Consider the following 15,055-nt stretch of genomic DNA (forward strand, 5'->3'; position numbering starts at 1 on the left):
GGACATCGCCATTTTAAATTCACCAGTTGTTGGCATGCAAAAACAAGATTTATCGCGAACCAGTACTGGGTCTAAATGTACTAGAAGCGCACCAGTTCAGAACTAGAGATTTTCCCCACAGGGTATATCAAGTTGCTCCATTAGTATTGCGGTTTGGGACTTGTGTGGCTAAGCGCCGATGAAGCATTTAAATTGCACATTGCCGTATGCCACACGTTTTGTATACATGTGCAAGTATGTGTGTAGGGGACATTCCATGGCCACAAGATTGGGTTCTAGTAAAAAATGTTGTTTTACCTTCACGAAAAAATTCGAAATTACAGGCCTGAGATAAAGACCGATAATTCTGATATTTTGTCAAAAATTTACAAAAAATTGAAGTATTCGAAAATTGAAACCGCTCAGAACCGCTAAAAAATACGAACATACGAAGCAACAACAACAAATTAATTTTTGTTTTGTTGTTGCCGTCTATTTTAGATTGCTCATTTGCAAAGAAAAGCAATCAACATTAGAACTTTTTTAGTACACTTTAGTATTCAGCATATCATTAAAAACAAGCAGTTAAACCAAGATTTTAACAAGTAGAACGTACCAACTGTGGGTGGCTGTGAACTTTTGTCTTCGGTATTGAAGCTGACATTTTACTTGTTGAAAACAAAAAATCAAGCAGTTTTTGAGAGCAGACATTTATTTTTATTTTTTGATATATTTTTTGAGATATTTTTTGGGCTGGTTGGTAAGATTGATTAAATAACCTACCAATCAATCTTGATTGTTTGGTATAAACACAGGGTTGCAATTCTCATCATTCTAGAAATGGGCGTCGCTATATTTAAACAAAAATTCAAAAATTTAGACTTTATAGTGGATTTCGCCAGAATATCTATATGGGTTGAAAAAGCTGTGGAACAAATGTTGTTAACGAAGCGATATTCTGCTGAAATCCGCAATAAAATCTGCGTTTTGCTAACTTTAGTCCGGCAATCGCCACGCCCTTTTCTAGGGGTTAGTCGCCTTAAAGAAAACTCTTGCCGTACAAATATTATATCTGGATAGGTATTCTATCGGAATCCGCAATAAAATTTTACTTTTGGCAAAAACCCGATGTTTATCACCTTACTAAATATATTTCAACATACGTTTTCGAAAACAAATTACAAAAAAATGTTGATTCTTACAAAATAAACCATCTCGTCACAAAGAAAATATTTTAAAAATAGTTCTAAAAAAACAGAAAATTTTTTTAACCATGCTTTTTATAGAGAATTAAACAAGGATTAGGATGGTATAATTTTAAAACCCTAAATTATTGGTCCTCACTATGCGAATCAACTTCAAAAAGTTTTACTGTTAATATCTTAGTAAGCTTTAGGGCAATCTTGACTAAATAATATAGAGAAATGTTCTTTAGGTTTAAAACGACGTTAAGATGAAATCTCTATGATGGCCAGAACCCGATATATAATGATTTGAAGAAGTACATGATTAGTCGGAACCACGAAAAAATGCAAACTTTGACAGATCATATCTCCAAAGAAAAAAGCGAGGAAAAAAAAAATTCCTCGAACACGTGTTAGCTTATTTTATGTATAGAACCCATAAAAATATTTGAAGCCAACCGAAAGTGTGGCTCCAAATTTGGTGTCCGATATGAAAAAGAATGTCTCATAAATGTAGTCCCTTTTGGAAAATAGTCCTTTACTCTACGCTCATATTTTTAGCATTACTTAAGCTAGGGCAAGATTATTGATGCTTTCAAAAATCTAATAAAAAGAAAATTTGCAGTAAAATGCCAAAGTTACCATTTCAACTGCATGGTCGGATTATCCCTCTTCTATATACACATATATTTGTACATATATGTAGTGGCTTGTAAAAAAAATTGCTTGAAATGGGGACTTTCTTCTCAAACAAAAAAAGTTGCGGAGCAAATGTTGTTAGTGAATAGATATTCTGCCGGAAAAAAACAATAAAATTTAAATCGGCCACGCCCATTTTTAGAAGTTTGTCGCCTTATACAAAAATCTTCCCGAACAAACATTTTTATTGGAGCAGTATTTATTTACACTAGAAACCGCAATAAAACTTATAAAAACACGTTTTAATAAAAAACCATTTGGAAGGGAATGCTCCATTAGCAGTGCATATAAATTTTAGCTATTGCCAGGTGTGTGTTTGTCCACTTTGTGTGCGTATGGGAATTTGCATTATGCAACACCTTTCAATCTTACACTTGAATATTGATAAGTAAATATACAGACATATATGCACATATGTTTGTATATATAACCTTGTATTCGAACGCTATTTATTTCATTGCAGCGACATAGAAAATGTACATAATTTCATGACATAATTAATGCAGCAAGAATACTTCCGTATACATATATGTACATAAATAATCTATTTATAAAGAAATAAATACTATATCACAAGTGCTTATAACGTTAATTTTAATAAGTTACTCGAAACAAAGCTAAGAAATCATATGAGTAGTGCAGTTTCTTCAAAGTGGTTAGACTTCGCAATTTGGAATTAAGTGAAATGAATGAAATTAAGTAATAGAGCAATATATGCTAGACTCGAGAAAGAGTCATTTGTGTGTGTGTGTGTGTTGGGTGGTATGGCTGCCTATAATAATAGATGTGCCCTCTTGCTAATAAATCAAAAACTGTTCTTTGTGGTACCATTTATTGATTTTAGAATATTATTAGGAATTAAATGGAGTGTAGTTTGCAAGAAGAAATTACCAGAAAATTTAGAGTGCTGGCAACGATTAATCATTTGATTAAAATAATCGATTATTTTTGTCAAGTCCTAGAACTAAAGCGGAATATCATTGACGCTTGGGAGGAAATGAAAACTGTTTACCCAAAACTTTACGGACTTTACGGCGAAAAAATACTGTCATTTAGTTGGTACCTCGGTGCCTGCTGAGCGCTTAACAACAAAACGTTTATCAACACTTTCGTTTTTGCAAACTTGGTTAAATAATAAATTTTTATCGCCGCTCAAAATACTCGTTATATTTTATTTAAAGCTAATTAAAAAGATAATTGAAAATTGTTTATGGAAAAGTATGTCACTGTAAAAAAGCGCCTTTAAAAATTCGATTCATCGATAATTTCTCAGTAGTTGGAATTAATTGCATCGATTATTTTATTTTTATTTTTTGCCATCCCTAGATATGAAACATAAATAGAATTTTGTACCGTCACTCGCATTACAGCAAATGTTTTCACTGTTTTTTGTCTCTTCTAAATTTCGGAAGCACTGCTTATATTGAAGTGTACCCTGTCGGAAATCGCGTAGTCGACTACTAAAGTAGCCAACTTTAGGCTCACTTATTGCGGCTAACTTTAAATTGGTTTTAAAGTCACGCAGGGTTCAATCGGAGAAATGTGTACATATGTGTAAAATTTGTTTCACAAAAGAAAAAAACAAAAAAAAACAATTATGTTTGAGAGTAACCATTAATTAAAGGGCTGCAAGATTACATTTTAATTATCTAATATCCACCATACCTTTTTGCTGAACCCTGAATTTTTAACAAGAATCCGTCTTTTTCGACCAGTGTGCTTTGTGTCACTTGGGGGTCGTTACGCTGGCTCTTGCAATTAAAATAAACGATTAATATTTTACACGCTTTTTGTTGACCTCATGATAGAATATATTTTCACTACCTATTACCAAAGGATTTGGGGAAAATTAAATTTTCGACCCGCCCTAATGTTAATAGCATATCTTTAGTGGTCTTTATTACATACATGCTAACTAGTTATCATGTAGTTAATAGTTAATCTAAAATAAGCATACAAACCAAGAGTACCAAAAACATTATATTATTTAGCATAAAACAAGTCAACTTATAAATAATCAGTTTGCTGTTTACTGAAAATAGCAAACCTGTTTTGCGACGTCGTCATGTAGAAGTAGTCAGTTGAAAGCTACGTAAAGTAGTCGAGTCTTAGTTAACTCTAGTTTAAAAATAGTGAATTTATAGCGCATTGGTTATTAGTTGAGTTCTCTACAGGGTAGCTATGTTAAGGGTAATGGGAATGGTGATTTGACATATTTTCCATAATATTGAACTAATATGGTTTAATATATTTTTAACACCTTAGTCCTATTACTAACTTAAAAATAACATTTTTGCTTTTACGCTTTCGTGAATCTCTGCCCCATATATTTGGACCATTTTTGTTACTAATGCTGGTTACAAGGAAGGGTAGTCCTGTGCTAGCATTTAATCTCACCCACTTTTTGCAGCGTGTCAGCTCCTACAATAAGGTAACCTCATTAGGAGTAAAAATAAAGTGCGACACAAGTTGTTTGAACCTTAAGCTTGAATGAATTGGACAGCCAAGGGGCAGATGCTGAATTGACTACAACTTATCGAATTTCCATGCAACTGTTACAGTATACACAAAAATCTCTTTCGATGCTTCATTTATGGCAGCTATCTTCGCTATGACAACACTACAGAGACTTGGAAGAATCCGCAACCTACGCTTTCATCCAACTTTGATCCATTCGTATATAATTTTACTTAGCCCTGATTCCAAAGATGGCACTCCTTTCCCTTGTAGGAATATGATTGGTGAAAGATGCAGTTGAGCCCGGTTTGGCAAGCAATGGTCGGTTAGGGCTGCAATGACCCCCAAAAGTGTTTTAAAATTCCGGAGTGCCTTTGGCGAGAAGTGGTTTTGTAACCAGTGCCTCGGCAAGGATAGCAAAAAATTTTGAGTTTTTCTTATTCCACTTACATTGTCCCTGAGGGGACCAAAATGAACCACAAATACGAATTGAGGCCATGACAGCCAGAGGAGCCTATCTATAAAACCATGTTTTTTTTGAGTAAAATAATAAAAATGGTCTTTTATTTTTAGATGTACCTAAATTTTTTTTTTTAATGTCAGTAAGGCTACTCTGGCTCTCAGAACCTTAATTCTTCCAATTGAACCTATTTAGAAATAGGATTACAAGTAATCTTGTGTCATCAATTGAATTCAATCCTGCAGAAAATGTAAGACAGCTTTGGATATTCTTCTACAAAAAGACTTTACCTTAATCCATTCCTTTTTTAAGATGTTTATATAACCTAAATAACAGGACATACAGTATTTTATGTATACAAGTATGTATGCACATAAAACGCAAAACACTCATACTTTCAGGTGCAAATATATAAACCAATCTATGGGACATATGTATATTCAGTGAACTCGTAGCGAATAACATACACCGGGGATTATTTGTTACCAGTAACTGTTGCCAAATCACTACAAAGCGTGAAAGCGCAGAAAATCGTTTGAAGCGCAGCAGTTGCCAGCTATCATGGCGCGACTTTATGAGCTAAATCTATGTAAATTGTCGTTAATCATCTATGCATACTTATACGCATACTTACATGCAAATTTATGTATGTGTAGTACATTTGCCATTTATGTATAGTGGCAAGGGTGTTATTTTTCCATTAAGCCCAATTTCCCCCATAATTATGCTTATCTGCCGCAAATCAAGTGTAAACTTCAATTTCCTCTGAAACATATATTTATGACATACTCAAGCCCGTAAAATTTTATGTTTGTATATTCATACATACTATAGTTGTACATACAAACATATGTACATATGTATGTGTTTGCTTATGAAATGTGTTTCATGTAATCATAAGTGCGTTGACACACGCTTAATTTCCCAGTTGGCAAACAAGTACGGAAATGTCCTTCTGCCCTATGGTCAGTTTAGCTGAGCTGAGTTGTAGCATAAAGCTTTAAATTGTTGCTATTTTTACCTACATGGCGTGCCGTGTGTATCTATTTTTTGACTAAATTTGCGATGACAAGTCTATCGGATTAGTGTCGACTTTAGTAAAATGTCATATTAAATGTCATTCATAAATATGTTTAAGAGGGCGTAAGTCTTTTGCGTGAAAGTTACATGTAAGTATGTATGTAGGCGCATAAAGAAACTGACACAATTAGTTGGGGTCTCGAGTGAATAAAATAAAACGAAGCGTGTACTATTAAAAAAATAAGCTCTAAATATAACATAAATTTGCCTTCAAACTAAGTTTGAAAAATAAAAAAAAAAACTTACCCTCGCCAAAAAATATTAAGTGAGTCATATTAGTCCTTAAGACTATGTAGTTGGAAAATAAATATAAAGGAGAGAGCAAAAAGTTTTGGCTTACGCTCTTGCAAGTACTCTTTCGGAAACAACTTGGTGCTTTTCGCACTAAATGTAGTGCTTTTCTTTTTCAAAACGCGAAAATTGTTGAATTTGCTACTTGTTGGGTTTTTTGGGTTTTTTTTTAGATTCAAGGCATCTAATCTGTAAATCGAAGCTGAATTTATAGCAATCGTAAATATTTTAGCAACTTTACAAAAATGGAAACAAAATCATGGCAAAATGACAATCGTCAGCGAGCATACATACTTATGTTTGAAAACAAATTTTTGACACAAAAAGACTTTTCCCGATATGCGCTCAAGTAAGGCCCATTATGGCCCTTTAGTTCACGAGATCATAAGCGACTGCAGTGTTGATCTAGACTACCACATAGTTCATGAAACTTAATTTTTTGTTTTTGATTTCGTTTGACAGGAATTGTAGAGAGAATTATGCAAAACGAAGAAACATTTAAAATATAAACAGTCAGGATTTATAAATTTTTCTTGAATCTAAGCGAAGTGGAACCGGTGGACACAGCTACAAATTAGAAAAGAAGAACAGAAGACGAAAATATTTTAATTTATAGAAAACAGAAAAACTCGACCGTCGACCAAGAAACATTGATTTTTATTAATTTAAATCAGCATCTCTACAAAAAAATGTGTATGCATATAAAATCTAATAAACACTCCGATAAAAATTTTGTGCTTTTTTCGAGAAAAAAAAAAACGATTTTTCTTGGGTTTTAGTGCTTTTTCAAATTCAAAACCTGGCAACACTGTTCGGAAAGGCGCGTGAATTGTACATTGAAAGTATGGAGCAGTGGTATGTTCGATCTTATAATACTGTTCATTGTCAGGTGAACGTTCTTGCCGAACTATTATGCCAACCTAAACAGTCATGTAAAACTACCGCATTTAACGGAACTGCAGAACAATGATTTTATTTCGGATTTGTAATAAAATCATTGTTCCTGCAGTTCAGACAAATGCGGTAGTTTTACATGACTTTCTGTAGACCTTAGAATAATATACCTCTGTAAAGTTCGAAGAACTGAGTTTATGAAAAAAAATATAGCGCTGGTAGAATAATTTCACGCGTACCTTCCAAGATAACAAAACACTCCAAATGGCACGACCTGAAATAGAATTCTACAAGGTATTTTGGGGTCTCTCCTCCATTAGTTGCATACGCATCTGTACACCTACAAAGTCGAAATTGAGTGTTGGAAGCAAATTTCTAGTTCCGTACTAGGTCTTTATCGCCAAAAATGAACTAGTCCGATAGGAACTAGATCCCCACTAGACCAAAATCGGCGAAAAGTGGTACTTTTAAAAAACTAATTTTTTTCAGTTTTTTTCACTAGAAATCTATATCTAAAGTGACGAATTTATAAATAGTTCGGAACTATAGAAAAAGGGATGCAGCGGGGGGCTTGTTTACTTTATGTAGATATGTGTTCGGCGGCTTTTTCGTTCAAATACGCACATTCGATTGAACAGGAGGCAAATTTACTTCAGATATCGGGTCATATGCGACGCATGGCCATGACCAATTAAAAGATGATATTTAATTCTCAAAAATGTAAAAATTGTTTATTCATCGAAAAAATCATTAGATGACAATATATGTAGGTATATATTAGTTAATTATTAATAGCCCAAAATTTCATATACATACACACTTAACATCTAGAGAAAAACTTATATCCTACTTTAGATACAACTAAGAGGAACATATAACTATAAACCTAAACCTTTATCACATTACAGTTCTAACTAAATATTATTCAGCAAATAGGCCCAAAATGTTCCTGCATAACTTCAAAGATATCATCTAACTCCTCGCTGCTTGAACTTTGTTCGGGCCACTGCAACAATGGAAATCCAATAATCGGCTGCGTTAATGGACTCAGCTTGATGTCACAAATATTAGTTTGCGCCGCGACTTGTTCCTCACCGTTGCTCTTCAAAAACTGCACTATTCTTTGTATTGTGCCTTCTTTCTCGGCACTGTTTGGTGTATTGTTCATATTTTCCTTCTCATAGCTGAAGAGCTCACCGCTTTTTCTGCCTTTACTCCTACGATTCTGGAACCAATACTTCACCTGGTTTTCTCGCACACCGATGCTTCTAGCGATTTTGGCTCGTCGTTCCGCCGTCAAATATTTTCCTTTTCGATATTCACGTTCCAATATCATTGTTTGTTGATGAGTATACGAGGCTCGTGATCGGAATATTGTCGCTTTGGTGGACGTTGTTGACGATGAAATTGAAGATAAAATTTTCCCATTGTTGTAGTGATATATAAATTCAACGCCTTGTGGTGCTCCTTCACATTTTTTCACTTCGATATTAGTGATTAGGTTGGACATTCTGGTGTATTTGTAGTATTTTCTTATACGTATTTCAAAATTTGTGCATTGCATACGTCTTGGCTGTTGCATTCGCATTGATTGGAAGAAAACTTGTTGCGCGTTTTTATAGAGGCTTTTTAGGTGCACTTGATCCATTGTTTTGTACCTGTACCTATAGTTTTTGCTAACAACCTTAGTCTAACCTGTGCGAAAGCATCGTTACCTGTTAAAATTGCGTGATCCATTTTTTACCTTTACCTTTTCATCGTTATATTGTAGTTCGATTTTAGGTTAGGCATAAGTAACAATGCTTTTGTTAGCACTTTATGAAGACAAGCAATATAATGGTTAAAACAACGAATTTCGGCATAACAAGCTTCTTCCCAGAATTCTAATATTTAATAATTTTTTCCACATCTGCTATTATTCTGCTTGATAAAATCTTTTATAGGTGTGGCTTGTTGAATGTCGTTCAATGCCTTTTGGCTTTCCCTAGGCAAAGTATTAGTCGGAAGCGACTTCCAAATTTCTCTGAAAAAGTTGCACGAGCCTGATGACTTTCTTATGCTTTTCTTTGGTATGATTGCGCCATCATTGAGTTGAGTAAAAGTGTAGTAGGCTTCCTCGTCATCAGAAAAGTTTGGGTATTAGATTATTTCGATGAATTCGATAACTGTGCGCTGTTCTAACATATCCAACTTTACACCTTGCTGTAAATTTTCTTGAAGAAATAAATATACGATAATTTTTTTCCTGAGAGCTGTAAACTGATTTAAGAAATTTTGATAGAGGAAAATTTCCTTCCCATTTCTTGATCGTCATTTTATATGTATTTTTCGTTTTTATTGGGAACTGTATTCCATCGTACAACCTCCGAAATAAAAACACTATCAGCTGATTGTCAAGTTGTCAATTGTTTTTGGCATTTCATGCTACCATATGGAACTGTACGATGCTGTCAACTATTTATGCTTAAGTATTGTCATTCCGGCAAGGGGCTTGTTCTATCAAACAAATATTTCCCACAATAAATTATTATTTTAATGTTTAATAACCTAGAGGGCATACTAACTTTAATCACTTACCTACAATTAAGATCATTACTGAGGACAGATGTACAAAAATTTTTTCGTAGCAGGTAACAGTGCCTCCGCAAAGGGTTAAATACGCTCAGGCACAAAAACCGCGTATAGAAAATCTCTTTAAAATGATCCGCAAAAGACAAAGAAAACAAATAACTGAAATTTCCTGGTTATACGAAAGAAAGAGACATCAAAATATTGCAGCTAAACACGAATATCGATTTTGTAGAAGCACTCGACGATCTCAAATTCAAGATATTGGAGAGAGAGAGAGTGACACGATATCGAACCGAAAGTATCGGTATGGTAGTCGTTTAAAGTATCGCTGATAAAAATATCGGTATTCCAAATATCGATACAAAATTAGAAAAATTTAATCTAAATATTGGCCTAATTTTCTAATAAAAAATGAGCAATTTGCACATTAATAAGTGTTTGCTTATGTAGAGGTAAGTGTGGTAATTGACATAACCGAAGGCGCGGGTTGAAATCCCGCCATATGGTAAACCTACGTATTTACCGCAATAAGAGCATGAAATGCTGGCCGACTGGAAAAGCCCCGAAAATTTTACTAGAGGCGTCTTAGGGATGGTTTTAAGACCAGGGCGAACTCTTGTAAGACCAACAATGGTGACCTAGAGACCGATGTCCAGAAGGTACTCAAATTATGGAGGGAACACTTTTTAAGTAAATTGATAAAATAAAGTAAATATTGCAATATGGCTATCAAAAGAAAAAGGTTTAAAAAGGATTACAACCGAAAATATTTCTGTGGAGGTTGCCACATGTTTGAAAATTGTAATTTAAATAAACTGATAAAATAAATGAAATATTACAATGCGGGTATCAAGCAACACAAATATACATTTAAAGCGCAGTGAAGCACGCTGGGTATTTGCTAGTTGTAAAATAAAAATGTGTTTTTTTTTTTTTGGTTCTTCAGTGCATGCTTAATCGCGTTGGGACCTTGTCTCATTTTACTTTAAACAGAAGGATAATAATTTCATAAAACAAATTAAGTGCTTAAATCCCAAGGCATTAAAACAACTTACTAAACGTAGAAGCATTAGGGAAAAGAAAACTGCAAATTTCCAACCAAAGTGAAAAAATGGGAAAAAATAAGTACAATCCGCAAAGCCAATCTTTCGTTGTGTAAGAGACGAACGTCAAAAAATTATGCAAAGAGATTTGAAAATAGTCAAATAACCTATTTTTCGCAGCAAATTAAATTCACGCTTTTATAAAGTAAAAATGCAAAATGTAAAGCGAGGTAATACCAAAAACTTGTAAGTGAGAAGCGTCACCAGAGACGCGTCGTGTGACAACGAGCGATGTAACAAAAGACAGTAGACAAGCATGCGAAATTTAATTCGGATATAAGCATGAAGTGAGCGCCAGATAACAGTCCGGAGGCGTTCGTCTCCCATTCCTAAATTTTGTGAGCCATTTGCTGCGGGCGACTTTTACGTTAAAAAGCTTAAATTATTCGTCGCACGTACATATGTAGATACTAAATACGATTACATACGCAGGAAAGTGATAGGCAGGGTTGCCACTTTGGTAAATTGTTACCAAAATTGGTAGAAAAAATGTGGGTTGTTATAAAGGTTAGTTCTTTTATATTTTGGTAGATTTTTCTTAAAGTATTTTTTTTTTTGAAAACAAATATAAATTTTCGTTCCCGATTTATTTTTCGTAGCTGTCTTTAAATTATAAATTTCTTTAAAAAAGAAGAAAAAATTTATACTTTTATTTACTATAATTGTTCACAAAAAAAATCAAAAAAGCTAACGCCAGTTTTTATAAATGGCAATTATTAAATGAGAAAAAAACACAAATTACCGGCAGCAAACAAATTTTTAAAAACCTTCGGAAAATATTTGCTAGACATTGTAACTTTTACTAAACTTCCATGGGCTATACAACGCCATACACAAAAATATTCTAAAAATTCAGAGTAAAAAGTTAAAAATTTAAACAAAAATTTTATAAATTTTGTATATGTTTAGCTTGAATCCTTGATTTTTAAGGATTTGGTTAAAGCGCAAAAATATTCTTATACAAAAAAAATATACAAAAAAAAAATGTATTTTTTATTGAAATAACTAAAAAACAGAACGAAAAAAGTTATTGATAGATATTTTCCAGATTTGGTAGATATTTTTTTTAGTGGATGGTAAGTTTTTTTTTCTCGTCATTGGCAGCCCTGGTGATAGGGATGAGTACAGGGAAAGTGAATGAAAAAAATAAAAAAAACAGAAAGTGCGAAAACGTTACGGAAAAAATAAATACAAATGTAAGTGAGTATGCGAACAAAATGTAATGAAATTCGATGTGTAAGGAAATACCTCGCTGGAAGCAACATGAAAAATTCAACAGCGCGAATCGTGAGTTGCACGTGACATAGCTTGTCAGCTGTACGTGCATGTGTATGTATATATTAATCTATTATGTTGTAGTTATTTTCTTTGCGGTTGATTGCGGCACAGCTGGCAGACTACATTTCCCTCTGACTAGCAAATAAGACGCCAAGTGTGAGACAACGCCAACCAAAAAGCAAGCGTGTGGGGACGTTGAGCCGCGATATAGCTGTCTGTCTGCCTGTCTGCTTATCATTTTTTTTTTGTGGGAGTTTTGCTTTACTCTGTGCATCTGCCTTAAACGCCTGAATATATGCAACAATTTTGTGTTGTTGTCGTTTTGTTTTACAACCAATGCGCTCATAGAAAGCTATAATTTCGCTAATCTATTTTATGTGTATAAAATTTAAATGTGATTCGCATATATCTACATATTTACATACTTATATGCACATATGTACATTAGGACGTATCAGAAAAAAATGTTCGCCGTACACCCCCGAATCTAAAGTATTTTCGCAAGGCAATTTAAAAATTTTTTGATCCAACGTCGGCTCGATTTTTGTAATTTTTCGTCATGTCTTCGGAATTTACAGTGGGATCGGAAAATTTTGTTGACCTGAACGGAGTACCCGTTCTAGTACTTACCGACCAGATTTCAGTTCTTACCGCCCTAATGTCTTACGCTAATGTCAGTAGATTAAAGCTCACCAAAAAATCATTAAAATTTTGCTAAGGAAGTATTGCGAATATTCCAGTAGAACTATTAAGAAAGATTATTGCCGAATGAACATAGGTTCGGCATTTTTTTTTTTGGCAAATACACCCTTCACCCTTTTTTTGTTTGGTTGTAGGGTGGTACGGTCTAATGTACATACACAGTTCCTTTTTTCTGGGGTTCGGCTAAGTGCAGTGTGTGTTGTGTGTAGAATAATTGTATGATTTCGAACACCCTAAACGTTTGGCTGATATAGCAACACGTTAATAATTTTTAATGATTTTCTATAGAGCTTGATGATAATTTATGCACGAAAATTTTGGAAACTTGTATCCGTATTACCATAAAATAATATTAGAAAGTTAAAGCAGTCAAAAATATCGCTCTTAGCACATTTACACAAAAATTGGTATTTTAAACTAAATTTCATTTTTTTTAAATGATATTTATGTATGTGAATTGGGGCTCCAGCTTTTGAAAAAGTGTTAAATTTTTTTTTTTTTGCTTAAGCAAATGTAGGTATAAAATTAGCCAGGATTAAAGTTTTTATTTAGCCCTATATTAGCCTTACCCCTTTAAAAAAGAAAACTTTCAAATGCACACTTCCATATATTTTTATTTAATTTAATAGACTGCTAAAAATTATGTGAATATTTGTTGAATTTTATAAAAAATTACATATATGTAAATTGGGTTATTTTTGAGCGTTTTAATGCCACCCGGCTCTTTAGGCCCAATCGGTAGATTTGCGACCCTATTTGTTTGACAAAAAAATAAAATAAAATTTTGATGGATGAATAACCAGCATCATTATGCATATGTCATTCGTTACAGCACAGTATTTATTAAATTATATACATATTTTTGATTTCACCGGTAGTGATACCGTGCGGTGGGTAAACGAATTCAACGAATTTGAAAATACGACCGAGTAATATATGATGTCGATTTTTCTGTACGTATGAACTTTTCAACTTTTGTTTCAGATAAAACAAAATAGCGTAATTTATTTGGGACCGAAGTTTCGCTATATCTTGTCAAGTTTGGTTTGGAGGCAAACCGGTTTCGGCGTAAGGTCATCTTCGGTGTAATTTTTTTCTTCTGTTGAATAGAAAATGAGAAGTTATGAGCACTTAAGTAAGAATACAAATACCAAACCGTTTCCATACAAATTTACGATTTAAATGTTTTGCAAATTTTGAACTTTTAATGAATTTGTTCGCATGTATGTATGTATTTCTACTTCAGTGGTCATAATTTCTACATCTATTATCTGATTTAGATAAAAAAATTATCGTTTGAGCTGCAAGAAAGGAACCGGTAGTAAATGCATCTCTTCATTCAAAAATTGTGTAACATTATATAAATATATAAAATAGCTCCTAAACTACCAATCCCGTTGGAAAATGTTGTTGATATAGAGATAGCAAATTTAATATTCTTTACTATTGTAAAAATGAATTTTAGCCAAAGGATTAAGCCAGCGTCTCTTTTCTCAGATCTAATAAAACGAAAATGACCATATCTTTAAAACTGTTCTACTTTCTCATATTCTGATTACGTAAATATTATGATTGAGTGGACAATTTTATTTACATTAGAATTCATATACAAATTTCGTAGGCCGGTGAATTTTTTTTTAATTCTGTAAAATCCTGTTATTTGTTTCATTCGAAAAGGTACGGCAAGTGTAGCGCTCTGTTGGGTTACCTAAGGATGCAAACCATAGAATAACAACTAAAGGTTAAATTAACAAGTAAAGAAGTACATATAAGTTCGTGCCAAACCGAATTTTATATACCCGGCGCAGATATCAAATATCGTCGTTACAACTTTCTTTTAACTAGCTTTGCAAGATTAGCAGGGTTATTTTTCCCGATTTCAAACGTTTTCGATAATATGCTGAGATACACTAATTAATCATAAAGTGTGCGGTGCCACGCCCAATTACTAAAAGTCTACAGTAGTCTTATATATTCTTAAGAGATTGTTTTAACTATTAACTTGGAGTAAATTAGCGCCCTCAGTTATTGAAATAACGGAGTTTTCCTACTTCTAAAATTTATACGGGAAGAAATTGATAAATCGGTTACCGATATTCACATTTGTGGCCATAAGTGGGCGGCGCCAAGCTTATTATCCAAAAGTTTATAGTAATCAAATTTTATGCTAAGCCGTTATGGAGTTATCGATTTTGAGCTGAGCTCCAGCAGTAACGCTTTATAGCAGTTTTCGTGTTTCTGTAAATTACAGCCATATGGAAGTTTCTTAGTTGGGCCTTAAGAAAGGCTCGTACCGAGTTTGGCAGTGATTGGTGAAGTGGCTACTGAGATACAGCATTTCATCATAAGTGGGCGGG

The 15,055-nt window shown here is 33.6% G+C and overlaps 1 protein-coding gene across 1 annotated transcript; it reads right to left on the bottom strand.

The window, feature by feature from the left end:
- Positions 1-7,969: 7,969 nt before the first annotated feature.
- On the bottom strand, positions 7,970-8,554 carry LOC108367541 (homeobox protein Hox-B7-B-like). The gene has a single exon (XM_017622171.1). The coding sequence runs from the start codon at positions 8,552-8,554 to the stop codon at positions 7,970-7,972; it is 585 nt and encodes a 194-aa protein (XP_017477660.1).
- Between the last annotated feature and the right edge of the window lie 6,501 nt (positions 8,555-15,055).

This window comes from Rhagoletis zephyria, unplaced genomic scaffold, assembly GCF_001687245.7.
Source record: "Rhagoletis zephyria isolate East Lansing unplaced genomic scaffold, Rhagoletis_zephyria_1.1 Rzeph_scaffold_02720, whole genome shotgun sequence".
NCBI lineage: Eukaryota > Metazoa > Arthropoda > Insecta > Diptera > Tephritidae > Rhagoletis > Rhagoletis zephyria.